The sequence below is a fragment of the Triticum aestivum genome, chromosome 4A (assembly GCF_018294505.1).
Source record: "Triticum aestivum cultivar Chinese Spring chromosome 4A, IWGSC CS RefSeq v2.1, whole genome shotgun sequence".
Classification (NCBI taxonomy): Eukaryota; Viridiplantae; Streptophyta; class Magnoliopsida; order Poales; family Poaceae; genus Triticum; species Triticum aestivum.
The window spans coordinates 101725131-101745091 of record NC_057803.1 but is presented as its reverse complement, the minus strand read 5'-3'; the positions used below and the strand labels follow the sequence as shown (position 1 = coordinate 101745091).

The 19961-nt window shown below is 44.3% G+C and overlaps 2 protein-coding genes and 1 long non-coding RNA gene across 4 annotated transcripts in view; all 3 read left to right on the top strand.

Annotated features, from left to right (window-relative positions):
* The first annotated feature begins 7684 nt into the window (after positions 1-7684).
* LOC123085408 (probable mannose-1-phosphate guanylyltransferase 1) lies at positions 7685-11021 on the top strand. 2 transcript variants are annotated; one of them, XM_044507041.1, is made up of 5 exons: positions 7685-7958; positions 9038-9180; positions 9561-9623; positions 9715-9954; positions 10068-11021. In XM_044507041.1, exons 2-5 carry the CDS (start codon positions 9070-9072, stop codon positions 10737-10739), a joined length of 1086 nt encoding a protein of 361 aa, XP_044362976.1. In that variant the 5' UTR covers positions 7685-7958; positions 9038-9069; the 3' UTR covers positions 10740-11021. The 2 variants fall into 2 exon arrangements, with proteins under 2 accessions (XP_044362976.1, XP_044362977.1); XM_044507042.1 differs by lacking the exon at positions 7685-7958 and adding an exon at positions 8487-8739.
* A 1294-nt stretch (positions 11022-12315) lies between these two features.
* Positions 12316-14716, top strand: LOC123085407 (uncharacterized). Its single transcript, XR_006439711.1, has 4 exons — positions 12316-12772; positions 12968-13658; positions 13833-13862; positions 14392-14716. It is a non-coding gene; the product is annotated as an uncharacterized lncRNA (long non-coding RNA).
* A 1622-nt stretch (positions 14717-16338) lies between these two features.
* LOC123085405 (digalactosyldiacylglycerol synthase 2, chloroplastic) overlaps positions 16339-19961 on the top strand; it is a gene marked incomplete in the record, with an annotated part of 4357 nt that continues 734 nt past the window's right edge. The window contains 5 exon segments of the mRNA XM_044507040.1: positions 16339-16468; positions 16868-17188; positions 18148-18414; positions 18908-19257; positions 19432-19961. Of these exon segments, the coding sequence (XP_044362975.1) occupies positions 16901-17188; positions 18148-18414; positions 18908-19257; positions 19432-19927 (1401 nt within the window).

Sequence of the window (19961 nt, the reverse complement as noted above, 5' to 3'; positions counted from 1 at the left end):
GAACTAGCTATTGAGATACCGACGATTGAATCTCGGGCAAGTAACATACCGATGACAAAGGGAACAATGTATGTTGTTATGCGGTTTGACCGATAAAGATCTTCGTACAATATGTAGGAACCAATATGAGCATCCAGGTTCTGCTATTGGTTATTGACCGAAGATGAGTCTCGGTCATGTCTACATAGTTCTCGAACCCGTAGGGTCCGCACGCTTAATGTTCGGTGACGATCGGTATTATGAGTTTATGTGTTTTGATGTACCAAAGGTAATTTGGAGTCCCGGATATGATCACAGACATGACGATGAGTCTCGTAATGGTCGAGACATAAAGATTGATATATTGCAAGCCTATGTTTGGACATCAGAATGGTTCCGGGTGAGTTCGGGTATATACCGGAGTACCGGGAGGTTACCGGAACCCCCCGGGAAGTATATGGGCCTTATTGGGCCATAGTGGGAGAGAGGAGAAGGGAGCCTAGGAGGGGGCGCCCCCCTCCCAAGCCCAATCCAAATTGGGTGGCCCCCCTTTCCTTCCCCCTATCTCCCCCTTCCTTCCTCTCCTAATCCAACCAGGGAATCCAACTTCCGGTGGGAGTAGGACTCCCCTTGGGCGCGCCATAGAGGGGGCGGCCCTCCCCCTCCTCCACTCCTTTATATACGGGGGAGGGGGCACCCCATAGACACACAATTTGATTGTTTAGCCGTGTGCGGTGCCCTCCTCCACAGATTTCCACCTCGATCATATCATTGCAATGCTTAGGCGAAGCCCTGCACCGGTAGCTTCATCATCACCGTCATCACGTCGTCGCACTGACGAAACTCTCCCTCGACACTCAGCTAGATCCACTGTTCAAGAAATCTTCCGATTCACCGATTAATCTTCTGATTTATCGCTAATCGGGGGGTGACTGATAAGATTATGCCTTATCTTTGCCATTTATCTTTTGGACCGATTTATCGTTCTGACAAGTGATTTATCGGGAATCTTACGATAAATTAGACCTATTCATAGCACAAACGTTTGCAAAAACTATGTTTATTTATGTTTTGTGGACCTTGTTACTCAGTATGTACTATTGTCCTATTTTGTTTGTCATTATATGAGGACTCAAAGGCCAGAAATTAAGGTAACAATTCTGTCAAATATTGTTTTGGTGTTGAATATAGCGTATTTTAGTGTTGGGAATCTGAGATTTGCAAAAAATATTCGATTAATAGTTGACCGATAAAATCGATTAATCGGCCGATTTCCGATTAATCTCTATTCCCTAGCTGACCGAGACGATAACGATAAGCGATATCCTCAACATTGGCTAGATCTAGAGTTCGCGGGATGTCACCGAGCTGAACGTGTGCAGATCGCTGAGGTGTCGTACCTTTGGTGCTAGGATCGGTCGGATCGTGAAGACGTACGACTACATCAACCGTGTTGTCATAACGCTTTCGCTTACGGTCTATGAGGGTACGTGGACAACACTCTTCCCCTCTCGTTGCTATGCATCACCTACATGGATCTTGCGTGTGCTTACGAATTTTTTTGAAATTACCGCGTTCCCCAACACAACCCTAGGCCCCTCCGGTGTCTATATAAACTGGAGGGTTTAGTCCGTAGAGGCAATCATAATCATACATGCTAGACATCTAGGGTTTAGCCATTACGATCTTGAGGTAGACCAACTCTTGTAACCCCTATACTCATCAAAGGCAATCAAGCAGGAAGTAGGGTATTACCTCCATCAAGAGGGCCCGAACTTGGGTAAACATCGTGTCCCCTGACTCCTATTACCTTCGATCCTCAGACGCACAGTTCAGGACCCCCCTACCCGAGATCGGCCGATTTTGACACCGACAGAGGGAAAGAGGGGCTAGCCCTTACCCCTTTCCTCCCCTAGGGCCGACAGCCTAGAGGTGGGGCATGCCAGCCCCTTGTGGGCTGGTGTGCTCCCCTCTTTTGGCCAATATGGTCCAATAACCTCCCGAGGCCTCCCGGAACCCCTTCCGGTGATCCGATGACTACCCGATACATTCCAACACCTTTCCGATGACCAAATAGCATCATCCTATATATCAGTCTTTAACTTCAGAGCTTCTCATCATGTCCGTGTTCTCATCCGAGACTTCGAAAAATATTCGGTCATCACCTCACATAACTCATATAATACTATATCGTCAACGAATGTTAAGCGTGCAGACCCTACAGGTTCGAGAATGATGTAGACATGACCGAGATGCCTGTCCGGTCAATAACCAATAGCAAGACCTAGATGCCCATATTGGTTCCTACATATTCTATGAAGATCTTTATCGGTCGAACCTTTATGACAACATACGTAATTCCCTTTGTCTGTCAGTGTGTTACTTGCCCGAGATTCGATTGTCAGTATCTTCATACCTAGTTCAATTTCATTATTGGCAAGTCTCTTTACTCGTTCCGTAATACATCATCTCGTAACTAACTCCTTAGTCACTTTTCTTGCAAGCTTCTTGTGATGTGTATTACCGAGAGGGACCAGAGATACCTCTCCGACACACAGAGTGACAAATCGCAATCTCGATACATGCCAACTCAACAGAAACCTTCGGAGATACCTGTAAAACATCTTTACGATCACCCAGTTACGTTGTGACATTTGATAGGACACAAGGCATTCCTCTGGTGTCCGGGAGTTGCATGATCTCATGGTCGAAGGAATATGTATTTGACATTAAGAAAGCAGTAGCAATAAACTGAACGATCATATGCTAAGCTAACGGATGGGTCTTGCCATCACATCATTCTCCTAATTATGTGATCCCGTTATCAAGTGACAACACATGTTCATGGTTAGGAAACCTTAACCATCTTTGATCAACGAGCTAGTCTAGTAGAGGCTCACTAGGGGCACGGAATTTGTTTATGTATCCACACATGTATTTAAGTTTCCGATCAATACAATTCTAGCTTGAATAATAAACTTTATCATGAATAAGGAAATATAATAACAACAACTTTGCTATTGCCTCTAGGGCATATTTCCATCAAAACTTCTCTCCATCTTGGTTCTCCCCATGATCCGCGACCATGCGATAGCTTGCATCTCAACTCGGCAACGGCAGCTAACCAAGGATCCGCCTCGTGTTTATGAGGGGCCTAGGCCTCTGGACTAGTGGCAAGCTAGCGACCTAGGGCTCGCTCCAGTTGGGGTGGATCATGTGGAAGTTGAGGCCCTAGAGTTGTCACCATGCATCCTCCCCTTTGTTCTTCTTCCTCAATGGAGATTGCTGACCAAGGTGAGCAGATCAAAAAAATTCAATTTTGTTGTATTTACTTCAGTTCTTATGACAAATATGATGAATGGACGATTCTTAAAATGGTAAACATGGTGTTGTTTTTGAACTTGTCATGGGATTTAAATTATGAGTTCTTTTCTGTGTCAGTTCTAAGATAATTACCCTTAGATTCCATCATGCAAATTGTCAGTTTGTAGAAATCTTTAACTAGCACATGCTTTATATTAATCTATTAGCTAAAAAGCTTTCAATATTCTGGGTGTAGAACTTATCTTCTTCTGGGAGGTCTTTTACTCGATTAACTTCTTCTATTTATCAATTATATTATTTCCTCCTTGGTGTATATAGATGTTTTTGGCTCCCGCCACATATGTTTTTATGTGTTGCACTCGATGTTGAGCATTGACATGTGTAGCAGGTTATGCAACAAGGTTTGGTTGGACCTGATGATCTAGAGGTTGATAGATCAAGCATGCGTTATAAGGTCGAGTGTACCATTAGAAAAGGTACATAAAGTACAAAACTACTCTTATGTTGTTTCGCATGTCAGGTTCACATTTTGGCTTGCTATGTCGTATTGTTGTCATTGTGCTATGTCATATTGTTGTCATTGTTAAATATTCTGTCTGATCCAAAATAAGTGTCACGGTTTTAGTTTGAACTAAAACCACGACACTTATTTTGGATCGAAGGGAGTACAAATATTGTAAGTTATTGCGGATGTCCTGCTATTAAAAATCTTCATTGGTTTTGCATTGAATATGAGTCTCTTAACTAATTTGATAATCAGATAGTATGATTGTCATGAGAGTAATGTTTCTCTCATGGACTGGCGCGGCAATGCGCGCACTTATGATCTAGTTTGGGTCTGAAATGGGACAATGGGTATGGGTTTCGGTCCAAATATGTCAACAAACAGCCACGAGGATAAATAAAGAAGGGTTGGGGCAACTCCAATGTAGATCACCAAAACAGGCATCACCAAATGTCCTTGGACGTGTCCGTGGATAGGAATAGGGGCGTAGGCCATTGAAACGGAATCACCAAATGTCCTCTCCCGGATTTTTTCTACACCCAGACTACTTAAAATAATCAAAGATAAATAACACAATTCTTAAGAAACTGAAAGATAAATACTACATGCAAAAATAACCCAAATAAAAAGATTACAATTCAAACATAAAGTGTTGAAGTAAAATAGTTCAAGTTTGAATTCATCTTAGTCGGACACATGTTTTAATTGTCCATATGAAACGCCCAAAGATGCTCAACCAGATCATTATGCAGCTGCTCATGAGTTCCTCGATGTTAAATTCGATGATGCATTTAGAAGATGGATAGGATCACCCATGTTTTCAAACACAGACGATGGCGAAACCCATCACCCTCATCCTCCACAAAAATTGTTTGTATGATCACACAAGTTGTCATCACCTCCCACAATTTCTCTGGATTCCATAGTTTAGCAGATCCATGAACAACTGCAAAATGGGCTTGGAGCACTGTAAATGCCCTCTCGACATCCTTTCTAGAAGATTTTTGTCTTTGGGAAAAGCGATATCTTCTGTTACCCCTTAGTTCATAGATGGTCTTGAGTAAAGTCACATATACCACCACAAAGATACTACCTCATGTTGTAGTCATGATCGTTGATGGTATAGTTGCACTCAAGAGCTTCGGCCGCACACACTTGCAAACGATAGAGATTGATGCAACACATTGATGTCATTGTGAGACCCAAATATGCCAAAAAAGGAGATCATGTGATGCAACCCATTCAAGAATGATGGTGGCCTTTTTGCATTGACCTTTGTATTGCTATTGTTGGACATATGTTCAGTTCTTTCATTTTCACTGCATGCAATTCAGGGATCCGAGCATACTTGAAAACCCTTTTGCTTCTCCAATTTCCATGAGCCTTTTTGTGTCTTTGGAAGTGGGTTCTCTCAAGTACCCCGTCCAAACACTTTCATCACCGCAACAACAAATTTGACCATTGCTTCAAAGCATGTGCTTTTCAGGAATCTGGAGGTACTCATCCCACGAATTTATGGTCGTGCTATAGGAAAGCGTCATCATTGTAATACCGCACTTCTTGTAACCAGAAAACCCAATGGTTCCAATGGCATCATTCTTTAGAATGAAGTAATCATCATAGGCCCAAACAGTATGGTAGATGCGCTTGAACACCTGTTGTTGCATCCAAAAACGATGACGGAACTACATCTCGAATATCACATCGGGGGCAAAGTAGTCATCGAGAAAAATCATAGACCACACGTCCTATTCCGGTTCAACACTTGGTGTCCCTTTGTTGGACCCTCGTAGTTGAGAACATCCTCCTCCGCACGCACCGCATCTGCAAGAACGACCCCCATCATCGCCATTTCATTCTCATATTACTCCACAACCAACGAAGATGACTCCATGAATTCTCTATACAAGTACTCCTTGTCTGAATCCATCATGTTGCTTCAAAGTAAACAACAATAACATCAAAGAAGATGGCAATGACATTTGACCGAACATTTGCCGAGCATGGTGTCCGCCATGGACGACATCGGTAGGGGCACGGAGGATGCCTTGGTTGCGGCAGTATCCAGTGTGGAACTCCAATGCGAGAAGGCGCCTGGGTTGAGTGGCAGAGGTCCAGCAAGGCTTGTGCGACTGCTGAGGTGGTACAGTGGGAGCGTCGATCACCGAGAGAGCAAATACAAAGCACATGGGAAGGGACGGAGTGGGAAAAGAAATCTCTGGGTGTGGTTTTTGGGTGGGCCGAGCCTGTCGAAGGCCTATGTGGCAGAGGTTCAGACACCGACAAAACCACCTGTACTTTTGGTTCATGTTTATAAAATTTCAGATATCTAGACCGGTCCGAACATTTTCTATGACGCCCTTAGATGGCACAATCTGGACCGTCCGAACATTTTTTTTAAGATGTCCTTGGATGGCACAAAATGTTCGGACGGCTATCCGCGTTGGAGTTGCCTTAGGCCTTGTTTGTTTAAGCTTTGGTGAGATTCGAATCACTTGTGAATTTGCTTCCGTGGCAAAGCTAATTCATAGTGATATAAGACCATGTTTGTTTTACATTTGATTGGATTCGAATCACTTGCAGATTCACAAAACCAGCTTCACCACCGAAGTACACTTTGAGATGCTTCAGCAAATTACACTAAAAATGGCCAGAATCCAGATTCAAGTTCACTGGCGAAGCTGATTCGAAGTAACCGTTTGTTTCAGATTCCATATTCAGTTTCACTAACAAAAGTTGATTCGAAATAGCTGTTTGTTTTGGATTTGCGATTCAGATTCAATGGCAAAACTAAACCTGCTTCCTGAAGCTCAAGCAAACATGACATTAGGGACGCCATGTGGAAACACCTACCAGAAAGAACAGAGGGAATAATAATTGTACTAACTAAAAACAGTCATGAAGCAACGCCCATCACAAACCACTCCACCTTCCCTGGAGTTTCTCCTAGCCCTAATTTGGGGACGACGACATCGACATGACGGGATAGAGATGAAGGCTACTTGGGATCATCGGTTCTAGTCGTACAAGGGCTTGTGGATCCGGCGTCACTGGAAGCAATGGCCTGCAGGGAAGGCCTATCACTTGTGCGGGGCATGGGACCACAAAATGTATACATTGCGTCAGACTGCAAACAAGTCGTTGGCCATATCCATTATGAGAAAGGAGAAAACTACGCCGACATTGTTAGAAAAATTAGAAAAACTGTTAAATTATTTTCTAGTTGTAATCTATACCATGAACTACGTGCTTCGAATGTTGAAGCACATACAGTGTCTCCTTCCCTCATGGGACACATCTGTGGCTAAGCACACTGCATGATCCTGATGTAGTTCCTGTTAACACTGTCACCGATCAATTGTAAAGACTATTCCCCCTTTCTAAATATAAGTCCTTTTAGAGATTTTAATAGGCGACGTATTTCAGAGTCTAAATTCACTCATTTTACTTCATATTTAATTCATATTAAAATCTGTCTCATATTTAGGGCCTGTTCGGCAACCCTGCTCCGTGAAATTCGAGGATCCAGGGAGCGCTTGTTCCCCTTTCTGCAATTTTTAACTTCAACTCCGCAGGCTTCAGGAGCGGGAGTGTGAAGCGGTGGGATGCCGAACAGGCCTTTAGAAATGGAGGGAGTAGCTATCTTTTGCTATATATAAAAAAACTTAAAAACTCTGCCCTGTAAAACGGGAAGGTAATAATGCCGGCGCCCACAGGCCATTCACGCGCCGCGGATAAGCTGGCGGCCGGCCGGTCCCGTTGTTGGATCACGCGTCGGCGGGTGGGATTAGCCCGCCCGGGACAGCAATTCATCATTGCCAAAAGAAACGAATACAGCAAGCAGATAGTAAAACAGAAGAGGGAAAAAGGTTGCAGGGGTTCATTAGGGCGGAAGACAGTGTCAAACCGTCAATCACACGCAGCAGCCGGAGGGAGGAGAGAGCGAGGAAGCCACCAGTATAAAACCAGCGCCGCGTCCCTGGCAAGCAGCGATCCCGCGACTCAGCCGACGGTTTCCCGTTCCCCCCTCTGACCTGTCCCTCCATCCTCCTCAATTCTCCTCCTCGGCGCCCGCCGTTGACGCGGCCCCGGAGGAGGACGACTCGAGCGCGCCGCCGTCTCCTGCTCCGCCGGCTGCCCTCGCGTCGAGGTACGCACGCACGCACGCAGCGCCACGCTGATCGATCTCGTCCCTTGCTGTGGCTTCTGCTCTGTTCTACGCGTTTGAATGTTTTGTTCGTGTCGCCATGCTATGTGTCTACCTCCCTCCGCCATTAGAGTTGCTTCTCCCTCGGCTTGGTCATTGCGTCGTGGGTGGCGAGAGAGGCGCCGGTTTGGTTCCTCGACGCGGCAGGAGCCAGATCTGCAACGAGCAAGCCCCCCGCTGTTCATCACCACTTCTCGTCTTCCCCTCTGTTTGTAATCTTACGTGCGGGGTAGGTAGGTGCCCGGGCTCGACGGTTGCGAGACCACCACTTTCGTCGTCTTTGCTCGTCTTGTCTCCATCTCCATCTCCATCTCATCATGGATCCAGCCTGTAAATCATTTTGGCCCCGGAACTAAAAACAGAGGCGTCGCGGAGAAGGAGCCAAGGAGGATCAACAGAATAAAGCTCGGCTCTTTTTGTGTTTTGTGCCGGGCTGTTGGCTGGAGATCTAGCGGCATTTGGGTTGGTTTTCCGGTGGAAGCAACACGACAGCAATACATGCGTCCGGAGAACCACATTTTCAACAGCACATAGGTTGATAGATAGATGGACGGATTAGGCTTAAAGCTTAAAGTGGAGCGGCCCCTCCATGCCACCTCTGCATTTTTGCCGTCTTCCTCCTCACCCACTACCACATAAAGGACCATCGCCTGCTTCCTTAAATCTGAGAAAAATCCCGTCTCCCGGGCGAGGCCGCAGATTGTCCCCAGCGCTAGAGGATCAGGTTGTCCTCCTATCCCAGTGCCTTCAAATCAACGCTGCCGTTTTTTGCTTTCCTATGTAATACGTGTGTACTACTGTATGTTCTTGCTCCTTGAATTGCCCGTGCAATGCAAACTCCCGGTGCTCCGGCCGATGCAAAGATGGTCGCTGTCTTGGGACACATGGCGTCTGCATCGGCAGGGCGGAGAGGAGGTTTTAGTGTCTTGTTCTGAAGTCTGAACCGTATACCCCGACCCTCTGTGACCACAGAGTCTGGATCAGATCATCTCATTCGTTTCTTCTTCGGTTGCTTGCTGCAGTTTCACAGGGTTGAGCTAGGAGGACTGCGACCATGAAGGCCCTCATTCTTGTGGGAGGATTCGGCACTCGCCTGCGGCCGCTGACGCTCAGCGTGCCGAAGCCGCTCGTCGATTTCGCCAACAAGCCCATGATCCTGCATCAGGTCAGCACAAATACTCCATAATTTGTTTCTTATTCAATATATGAATCTAAAAGGGGTATCCTGATTAGTTACCTGTGCTGTGACAACCTGTGTGAGTTTGTTTATGCAAGGCCTCATCAGTCCATGATTTGCTAGGTGGTCCATGTGAATAGATTCCGCACAGCAACAGTCATGGACCTGTATGCATCACCATGTGTGTCTCAAATAATTGTGATGATAGAAACAAAATATATATATGAATTTAAAAGGGGTAACCAATAATTGACCATTTCCCTGTCCTGAGCAAATTTACGTCCGTTTCAAGCATCCTTTTCTTGGCTGGGACTTTAATTGTTCAGAGTATCTTGTGATTAATTTTTTTGTAATGCTTTTGTCACCAGATCGAGGCTCTGAAAGATGTGGGAGTCACAGAAGTTGTCCTGGCCATCAATTACCAGCCAGAGGTAATTGAGCATGGCATGCCACGCCTTGGAAAACTGTTGTTTCGTCAGAATCCCAGATCTCACTGTCTTGCTTTGGTCAAACAAATTGCAGGTCATGCTCAACTTTCTCAAGGACTTCGAGAGCAAGCTTGGCATCAAGATCACCTGCTCCCAGGAGACAGAGCCAATGGGAACCGCCGGACCGCTGGCCCTTGCCCGCGACAAGCTCGACGACGGATCCGGCGAGCCTTTCTTCGTCCTCAACAGCGACGTGATCAGCGAGTACCCGTTCGCAGAGCTCATCGAGTTCCACAAGTCCCATGGCGGCGAGGCCACGATCATGGTCACCAAGGTACGTGGTGACCAAGGCCTAGTGACGAGTAAAATTTACCTTGAAGGTTGGGTTTCCGTCCATATATATGCTGAGAAATGGATGTGGCTACTTTGATTTTAATATGAAAAAAGGTGGACGAGCCTTCCAAGTACGGCGTGGTGGTGACGGAGGAGGAGACCGGGAAGGTGGAGCGGTTCGTGGAGAAGCCCAAGGTGTTCGTGGGCAACAAGATCAACGCCGGCATCTACCTGCTGAGCCCGTCCGTGCTGGACCGCATCGAGCTGAAGCCGACGTCCATCGAGAAGGAGGTGTTCCCGCGCATCGCCGCCGACAAGGGCCTGTACGCCATGGTGCTGCCGGGGTTCTGGATGGACATCGGGCAGCCGAGGGACTACATCACGGGGCTGCGCCTCTACCTGGAGTCCCTGAGGAAGCGGGCGCCGGCGAGGCTGGCGGCGGGCGCGCACGTGCTGGGCAACGTGCTGGTGCACGAGACGGCGACGATCGGGGAGGGGTGCCTGATCGGGCCGGACGTGGCCGTCGGGCCCGGGTGCGTGGTGGAGGCCGGGGTGCGGCTGTCGAGGTGCACCGTGATGCGGGGCGCCCGCGTGAAGAAGCACGCGTGCATCTCCGGCAGCATCGTGGGGTGGCACTCGACGGTGGGCAAGTGGGCGCGCGTGGAGAACATGACCATCCTCGGCGAGGACGTGCACGTCTGCGACGAGGTGTATAGCAACGGCGGCGTCGTGCTCCCGCACAAGGAGATCAAGTCCAGCATCCTCAAGCCCGAGATCGTCATGTGAGTGTGGCCATCGGGCCGAGCAAAGCCACCATTCCCGCGCCCGCGCCACATGGTGAAAAAGGGTTATATATTTCTTCATGCGTTTGTTGTTTTATTGGTCACCGAGCTGCAAGTGTAATCCAACTGCCAAGTGTCTATCAGGCTCTATGTATGTTTAGACGTGTCGCAAGTTTTTTCTTTCTTTCTTTTTGGAAGACAAAATGTGTCTCGGTTAAATTTAAGCCCCGGGCTTCAATTTGTAGATAGGTGTCAGATGAATGCGAATAAAGCATCAGTTTTACCATTTCTGTGTGATGTTTTTCTAATGTGTTCTTCCATGACTCAGAAGTTGCACAATCTGCATTCGGCTGGTCACAATGGAGAGGAACTTAGGAGTAACATCACACACTTCAATACAACTTTGCTTATGTGTCACATATTTAATGAAGAGAGAGGTGCTTGTGGTAACTAGCTAAAGTAGTGATTGGATACGTTTTAGTCCCATGACTAAAAGTAGTGGGACTAAAACTTGCTAGCCTCACCCATGCTTGGATCCAAATACTAAAGAGACTAAAATGAAGTTATTGAGCATTTATTATCCTCCAAACCATCCAATCCAGAACTCGCATGTGCTAAAGGAGATGAATTAAATGAGGAGAGAGAGGGCTAATACATATTTTAGTAGGAGCATGCTTGGATACGTTTTAGTCCCATGACTAAAAGTAGTGGGACTAAAACTTGCTAGTCTCACCCATGCTTGGATCCAAGTACTAAAGAGACTAAAATCTAGTTATTGAGCATTTATTATCCTTCAAACCCTCCAATCCAGAACTAAGGAGAGGAATTAAATGAGGAGAGAGAGAGAGCTAATACATATTTTAGTAGGTTTCTCATGACTAAAAGATTTTAGCCTCAAGACTAGTCCTAGCCTCTCTTTAGTCAGGGGTGCTTGGAACTTTAGCCTCTAAAAGAGACTATTTTTAGTCAGACTAAAAATAGGGCTGCTGAAGGTCACAGTGGGCAAGAACATAGTCTAGTAACTTACATACTTCCCTAGACTATGTTACTACCTCTACAGTGAGTAGGAACATCTATATAGTGTCATGCAACAATGTATTTATTAGGTTATAGACTCATTGTTTCTTGGAGTGTGTGATGTTCCGGTAACTATTTTTAGTCTGACTAAAAATAGTCTGACTATTTTTAGTCTGACTAAAAATAGTCTCTTTTAGAGGCTAAAGTTCCAAGCACCCCTGACTAAAGAGAGGCTAGGACTAGTCTTGAGGCTAAAATCTTTTAGTCTTGGGAAACCTACTAAAATATGTATTAACTCTCTCTCTCCTCATTTAATTCCTCTCCTTAGTTCTGGATTGGAGGGTCTGGAGGATAATAAATGCTCAATAACTAGATTTTAGTCTCTTTAGTATTTGGATCCAAGCATGGGTGAGACTAGCAAGTTTTAGTCCCACTACTTTTAGTCACGGGACTAAAACATATCAAGCATGCTCTAGTATATGTTACTCCCCACTATGACCAGCCTCATGCGTTCAACCCCCGCGCTACATCGCGCTGCATTGATTCCATCTTCCGGCTCCTCACTCCCAAAAGCAGACCATCAATGCCTTCGTCCTGAGCCGTTCCCCTTCCACTTTCCCTTCCTCCTTTAATTCCCATCCAGTCCAGCCTCCCCGCTCCGTCTTCTTGGTTCGCCTGCCACCAGTGCGAGACTCCTCCCACGGTCGCGAGTCCTGGCCAAATCGGCCTCCGCTTCTTATCCCTTCCGCCGTCCACCGCTCGGCTCCTTGCGCTTGCTACTACTCAGGCGATTCGAGAGGGAGACACGAGAGGAATTGGGCATGTGGAGGCTGTGTGGGAGAGAGAAGGCAAGGGATCATGGCGGTGATTGTGTCGACAGGAGATGAGAGGGGAGCTTGATGCGTTCATCTCAAGGTCAAAAGACGGCTTCTCCAGGGTCAAGTTGTGGCGACGGCTGTGTCGACGCGCGCGCGAGAGAGAAGCATGATGCGGCCTTCTTCACACTATTGCTTCCAGTTTGTAAGTTATTCTCCTTGCCATTGCTTCGATGTGGTAATTCCGGTTCGTTACGCAACCGAATTGTTTCTCCTTGCCTGGTTGCTTGGCTATTGCGTGGAAGTAGTAATAATGTTTGGTTATGCAAGGGAATTGTTTTTACTTCTCTAATTATTTGCTTGGAATACATCATGATATATTGGTTAAATTCTACTGTAGGTTCGTTCTTGCAGATCTGCGGATATCATAACTCTGGCTGTTGTTGACGGACATTAGATTCCGAACAGTGAGAAGCCCACCTGTATCCTCGAGGCTCAAATTTTATTTTATTTGTTTATCGCATGCTATGCCACATTGCTTCTTGTGAGTTCCAACCTGAGGCATTCTGAATTTTTATTTTCTGCTGCCAGAGAACAAGGACCTGTTTGTCAAACCCTTGAGCAAAGAACGAAAGCTATTTCCATTTCATACTCATACGATACTTGGGAAAACGGATATGGATGGTAAACTGGTGTTGATACAATATATAGGTGCCATAATGTAAACATGTAGTTAGAATTTATTTTCATATGTTGGTGGTTCAGATTACTTCTCTTCTACCATGGCATATTCAATACTGGTAAATTGTACGCATCAATAGGTGCAAAACTCACACAACTCAGTTTCAGTGATAGGGCTTACGTTTGAGTGCCCTAATCATAAAAAAATGACGGTACATATCCCATTTTCTTAGATTATCTGATTCACCCTCATACAAATTTTTAATGCTGCATAGTGGATTTTTTCTATTGTTATGGCAAAAACACGAGGGCCAATTAGTATGTTTACACATCAAGCCGTCATTGTTTGATTCAGTATGATGTGCAGCTTATAGGTCATGAAGAAGATGCTAAAAAGGAGATTATATATGGTTAGTTAGTAAATTTATTTACCTTTTATTCTTTGAGATGCCAACTTATTTACTTTGATTTTCAACTTATTTACTTTGATTAAGGCATAGATATAATAACTCATGCAATTTTCAAGTGCTTAGTTAGTGAAGTCTAACTCTGATTTTTTTTCTAATTTACTTTTCTTATTGCAGATTACTTCCCTCACACTCAACAATGTGAAGGTATATGAGAATTTATTCTTTTTGGGAGTTTTTCACATGTCTTACTGCAAATAATGATGGCGTGCATCCTTTCATTGCTTAAATTTCACAACCGTTCCTTTGTACTTCCATGTGTTTGTGTTCCATGTAGATTTATGCTAAATAGCATGTACTATGGATTCATAAAAAGATTATTTTACAGTTTTATCATTTGTATGGTCGATAGCCAATCACTGAAACATAGAACATTGTTCTAAAAATCATAAACAACTCTTTAGGCACAAAAAATATAATCATTATCGTCTCTTATGACAAGGAGTTTACTTTGTTGAGCATCCCCTTGCTATTTTTGTTCAATTTATTTTCTTAATCACACTGAAAGCGATCCCTGGTTTCATAGTTTTACTCAAATTTCACAAATATATTGTTGTAACTGGTATCTAGGTACACCATAGATCCCGAAAAGAACAAATTTAGGTATGCAAAAGTGCTACATGTGTCCTAATGTTCCCTGATACATTTGTTTCTTTGTGTTTCTGCAAAATCCTAGATTTTATCTGCAAGTTACTTAACCATTGAGGAAGGCGGTGCTATCATCCACTAGATGGAACTTCTGTTCTTCCCTCTGAAGGATCACATTTGCAAAGATCTTACTATCCCGTATTGCTGAATATGAACGTCTCATGAAATTACTTTGTAATAATTTGTTAGTTTCGTGGGTAATATTAAATCTAATCTGGTTGTTCGTCTACCATCCAGAAGTTGAATGATATAACTAGGAGTATCGGCCTTACTTATGTGCCATTACAATGATGTAATCTAAACGATCTTATATTTCTTTACAGAGAGAGTATTATTCTAAAGTGTTGTTGCCAAAGTTGAATGATATAACTAGGAGGATTGACCCTATTTATGTACCATTACAATGACGTATATTATTCTAAAGTGTTGTTGCCAAAGCAGGATAATTTGTTCACTATTTTGTTCATCCTATTAGGAGAGTTAGCTTGCTAAGTAAAACAACAATTTTAAGCAATATTTCCCGCAGCAACGCGCGGGGAATCATCTAGTTATTCTAATAAGTGATATCATGAGTAAGGTTGAGACAAGGTTGCATGAATTAACATCAGTAGTATAAAAAAAATCTGATGGTTATGCCATGTGCTAGAATCTAAGGAGGAGCTTGAACTTGAAAATTGTTCAATATCGATCCCGGTGCCATCTTGGAGGTCCTGGCTTGAGGCAATGACTTATTCTTGTGAAGAACCTATACAGGAGAACCTAGTTTCTGTGCCAAAAAGGTTATTATCTATGGGTTTCCGCATACATCGCATCAAAAATATAAAATTTTCAAGAGTAGCTTTAGGGTGGCTCATAGAAAGCATAATCTGTACGACATCAACAACAAATGTTTTATTTTAAGCTAGAATTTCAAATGTGATAAGCAGTGGTATAGAGAACCATGCAAGTCTAGAAAAAGTGCATAAAGAGAATAAGTGTAGATCCTACCCATCTGCATTACACTTGGAATAATAGATTGCTAACGTGAGTGATGAATCTACTTGCTCTTTTAATTAACTGTAGGGATGACCCTCATGAGGATTCACCATGCAAAACGTTGGCAATCTAGGGGGCACGTATTTGTTCTTCTAGACCTGGTTAAGCAAGGCATTTTTAGTGAAAAATATTCAGATTTGTTATAAAAGTTCATCAATAGTATAAAGTACATGAAACATAATAAAATTAAGTTGCATTGGCTGAGCCTCTGATTATTCTTACAACACTTGAAAACAACGTTTATATACAAATTTTAAATTGCAGTTACAATTGAGAGTGGGTTCCTAGACAGGGCCGAAGACAGCACCCGATGACCCTGGGCACTTGCCTAAGCTCATATTCAAATTGGCAGTATCCTCATATTCAAATCCAATTTTTTAGGCATGGTTCTATGACTTACGTTGTCAAGTCTAAATTTTATTTTGGTCAATGTAACTAAATATTGATATATTATATATTAGTTCACTCTAAAATTACATTTATATGACTACTACGGTGACATTTCCACTACATCATTACTGTGGATTTTTGGTTCAAAAGTTTGCTGCTAATTTTATATGTTGTCTATCCGAGCACCTGATTTTGATTTCTAGCTTAGATATTTAGGTTTAAAGCCTTAAACTTGCCGATACTTCACAAAAGTTTCTGGCTCACCCATTGATCCCAGCATAGGATGCCTTTGTCTTCGCTTTGGATAATAGTGGTCTGCTTAATTATATCAGCTGCAGGATGATCAAAGAGTGTCAATGTCCTCGAAAAAAGAAAGAATTTCAATGAACAAGGTTTTTTCGTTAGGAAAAAAGCAGACAAGATTAGAGCCACCATCTTTTGGGCCGACTTTTCGGGCCTGTTTCTATCCGTTGCTCAAGCCGGTTGCACTGAGAATCCGGACCCACAGGCCGAGATTCTGGTGGGTCCCGGTTCCGTTGCCGACGAGTCGACAGGAACAGCGGTGTTGATACCCCCACAGTCCCCAACCCCATCTGCACCCCCGGCTGTCATCTTCTTCCCCGCCCCCGCCCTCGCCCCAGCAACCGCTCGCCCTCGCCGCGGCGCCACCCATCGCACAGGTAATCCTTCCTCCTCCTCCTCCACCCCAATTCCCCTCCGTTCGCGCCTCGTCTCGTAATCGCAGTTAGGGCTCGCAGCTTGCTCGATTAGAGGCATAGAGCTCAGATCGAACGATGCAGTCTGGTTGTGTTCATCGTCGGATCTCCCCCCTCGAGTTCCTGGGTGGGGTCTCGAGCCTCGACGCGTGAGTCACATTGCATCTGTGGGCGTCGAATTGGATGCCCCCGAGCCTCTGACTTTTGGTCCACAACGAGTGAATCAATCCCCAAATGCAACGGGGAAATGGAGTGGGTGGGAGGATAATGGGGGAACTGGATTCTGCTGTTACTGTCATGCGCTGTTCGTCGATGTTACTCCATCATTTAAGGGCCACTCGCCGTGTTCCTTGGAAATTGCAGTGGCCGTGTGCGGTGGGGTGGTTCTGCGAGGCTATGGCGATGGCGAGGAGGCAGCACGTCACCATATTCACCACGGCGAGCCTGCCGTGGATGACCGGCACTGCTGTCAACCCCCTGTTCCGGGCGGCTTACCTCGCCAAGGCCGGGGACTGGGAGGTCACGCTGGTGGTGCCGTGGCTGTCCAAGGGGGATCAGATGCTGGTTTACCCTAACAACATGAAATTCAGTGGGCCGGCGGAGCAAGAAGGCTATGTGCGGCGGTGGCTTGAGGAGCGGACTGGGCAGTTGCCGAGATTCAACATAAATTTCTATCCTGGGAAGGTAAACTTGAACGAATTGCCAAAATATATTGTTATCTCTTGTCATCATGTTGTAAATATCCCTTGAATATATGTGCATGTTTTGTGGTTTAGTACTTGATAGAAAGCTCAAATGAAGCCTCCCAATTTTTTGCAACACGTGAAAATACATCACCTATTGGTGTTTGGCCCTATCTATGCAACTGTACACTACAGGCATCTGTATGAACTTACATTACTTGTGGAACTAAAATGTTGTAGAATGGTATCTCCTGTGTCCTTGTTGGATACTGAGGCGTTGGAAATTTCAACTGAGTAGGTAGTAGAAGGTGATTAATTTTTGAAACGTTTATGTATACAGTACCTGCAATACTGTAACTAGCCCGCAAATTAATAATACTTGTGTTAGTTGAGCGCAGGACGAGCAGAAACTGAGAAGTACTGAATAATACTCCCTCCGTTCCTAAATATAAGCCTTTTTAGAGATTCCAATATGGACTACATACGGAGCAAAATGAGTGAATCTACACTCTAAAATACATCTATATACATCCGTATGTAGTATGTATTGATTGAAACCTCTAAAGTGGCTTATATTTAGAAACGGAGGGAGTACATAACTTGTATTCACCCCTTTGATGATACGTACTTCCTCCGTTCCTAAATATTTGTCTTTCTAGACATTTCAAATGAACTACCACATACGGATGTATGTAGACATATTTTAGAGTGTAGATTCACTCATTTTGCTCCGTATGTGGTCACTTGTTGAAATCTCTAGAAAGACAAATATTTAGGAACGGAGGGAGTACATGGTAAAGCAGTAAATTGAGCATAGAAATAGTGGGGGAGGGAAGCTATCTAATGACTTAGTACTTGCCTTTATGCTCTACCAAAGGGCAGCATAAATTGATTTGGTGCTGATAATATTCTTTATATTCTGATCGCATGGCAGACTAGTCTAACTATGTTCATATGCAGTTCTCGACGGAGAAAAGAAGCATTCTACCTGTTGGGGATATTACCGAGACGATATCTGATGAAAAAGCAGATATTGCAGTTCTAGAAGAGCCAGAACATCTGACCTGGTACCATCATGGACGGAGGTGGAAAAACAAATTCCGTAAAGTTATAGGTGTTGTTCACACCAACTATCTGGAATACGTGAAGAGGGAGAAAAATGGGTATATTCAGGCATTTCTCTTAAAACATATCAATTCTTGGGTCACCGACATCTACTGCCATAAGGTTAGCAGTTTTATTTTCTATTATGTTTACTGTCACCTCGTTTTTTTTCAAGCATTTCATTAAGTATTAACATCCAGTTGGTTTTATGAAACCTCCTAAGTTTTCCAGTCTCATTAGGCTGAATATCTATATAGACGATTTCATGGATGCATAGTTGCCAATTTAACATCAATAGCATACATGGAATTGCCATATTTGTATAGCATTCATACAAAGCTGGTCCGTATTTTTTGACAGTTATTGTCTATCTAGGGCTGCCCCACTTGTTATCTGCACCGTAAACCATTATGGCTTCTGCATAATGCATTGCGGTAGCGTATTCATGAATGGTAATTTTTTCATATCTGTATTGGTACAAGAACATCATTCCATCCATGATTTGATATGCAAACATGGCTCCATTTTCTCTTTTTGAAGACAATAGTTTCTTCATCTAGTTTTTTTTGGTTATGTGCAGTTTCTGACCTTTTGTTGCCCGTGATGTTTTATCTAGGTTATAAGATTATCGGGAGCAACTCAGGAAGTCCCGAGATCTGTAATCTGTAATGTTCATGGAGTAAACCCAAAATTTATTGAAATTGGCAAATTGAAGCATCGGCAAATATCTCAAAGAGAGCAATCATTCTTCAAGGGTGCATATTATATTGGGAAGATGGTCTGGAGTAAAGGCTACACAGAGCTGCTCCACCTGCTTCAGAAGCACCAAAAGGAACTGTCTGGTCTCAAGATGGAGCTCTATGGCAGTGGAGAAGATTCGGGTGAAGTTAAAGCATCAGCTGAAAAACTCAATCTGGACGTTAGAGTCTATCCTGGGCGCGACCATGCAGATTCAATATTTCACGAGTGAGATCCTGCGTTTTCCCTATTCCTTAATTTATCTTTTCCTGTGCACCTAAGGGGCCACACAAGCTATGTAGCTGCTTGGGCTAGTTCGAGCTATTCATTTTGCCACAAGTGCATTATGTCATCAATTTATTCCTAATCCAGCTGATTTATATTACCTATTGTTTGTTTCAGCTACAAGGTTTTCATAAACCCAAGCACAACAGATGTAGTTTGCACCACAACTGCAGAAGCCTTGGCGATGGGAAAGATTGTGATCTGCGCAAATCATCCTTCAAATGAATTTTTCAAAAGATTTCCCAACTGCCACATGTACAGCACGGAGAAAGAGTTTGTGAGACTAACCATGAAAGCACTGTCAGAAGAACCAATCCCACTGACAGAGGAACTGAGGCACGAGCTTTCCTGGGAGGCAGCGACAGAGAGGTTTGTCAGGGTTGCCGAAATCGCACCAGCCACGCCCGCCAAGCAAACTCCTTCCACTTCACAGCGTTTCATGTACATCAACCCGGATGAGCTGAAGAAGAACATGGAAGAGGCATCTGCATTTTTTCACAACACCATCTCCGGGTTTGAAGCTGCCCGCTGTGTGTTTGGCGCGATACCGAACAGTCTGCAGCCCGATGAACAGCAGTGCAAGGAGCTCGGGTGGAGCCCCCAGGGATTATAGCCTTTCCACCTCCATGCCGTTGCCGTCGATCATG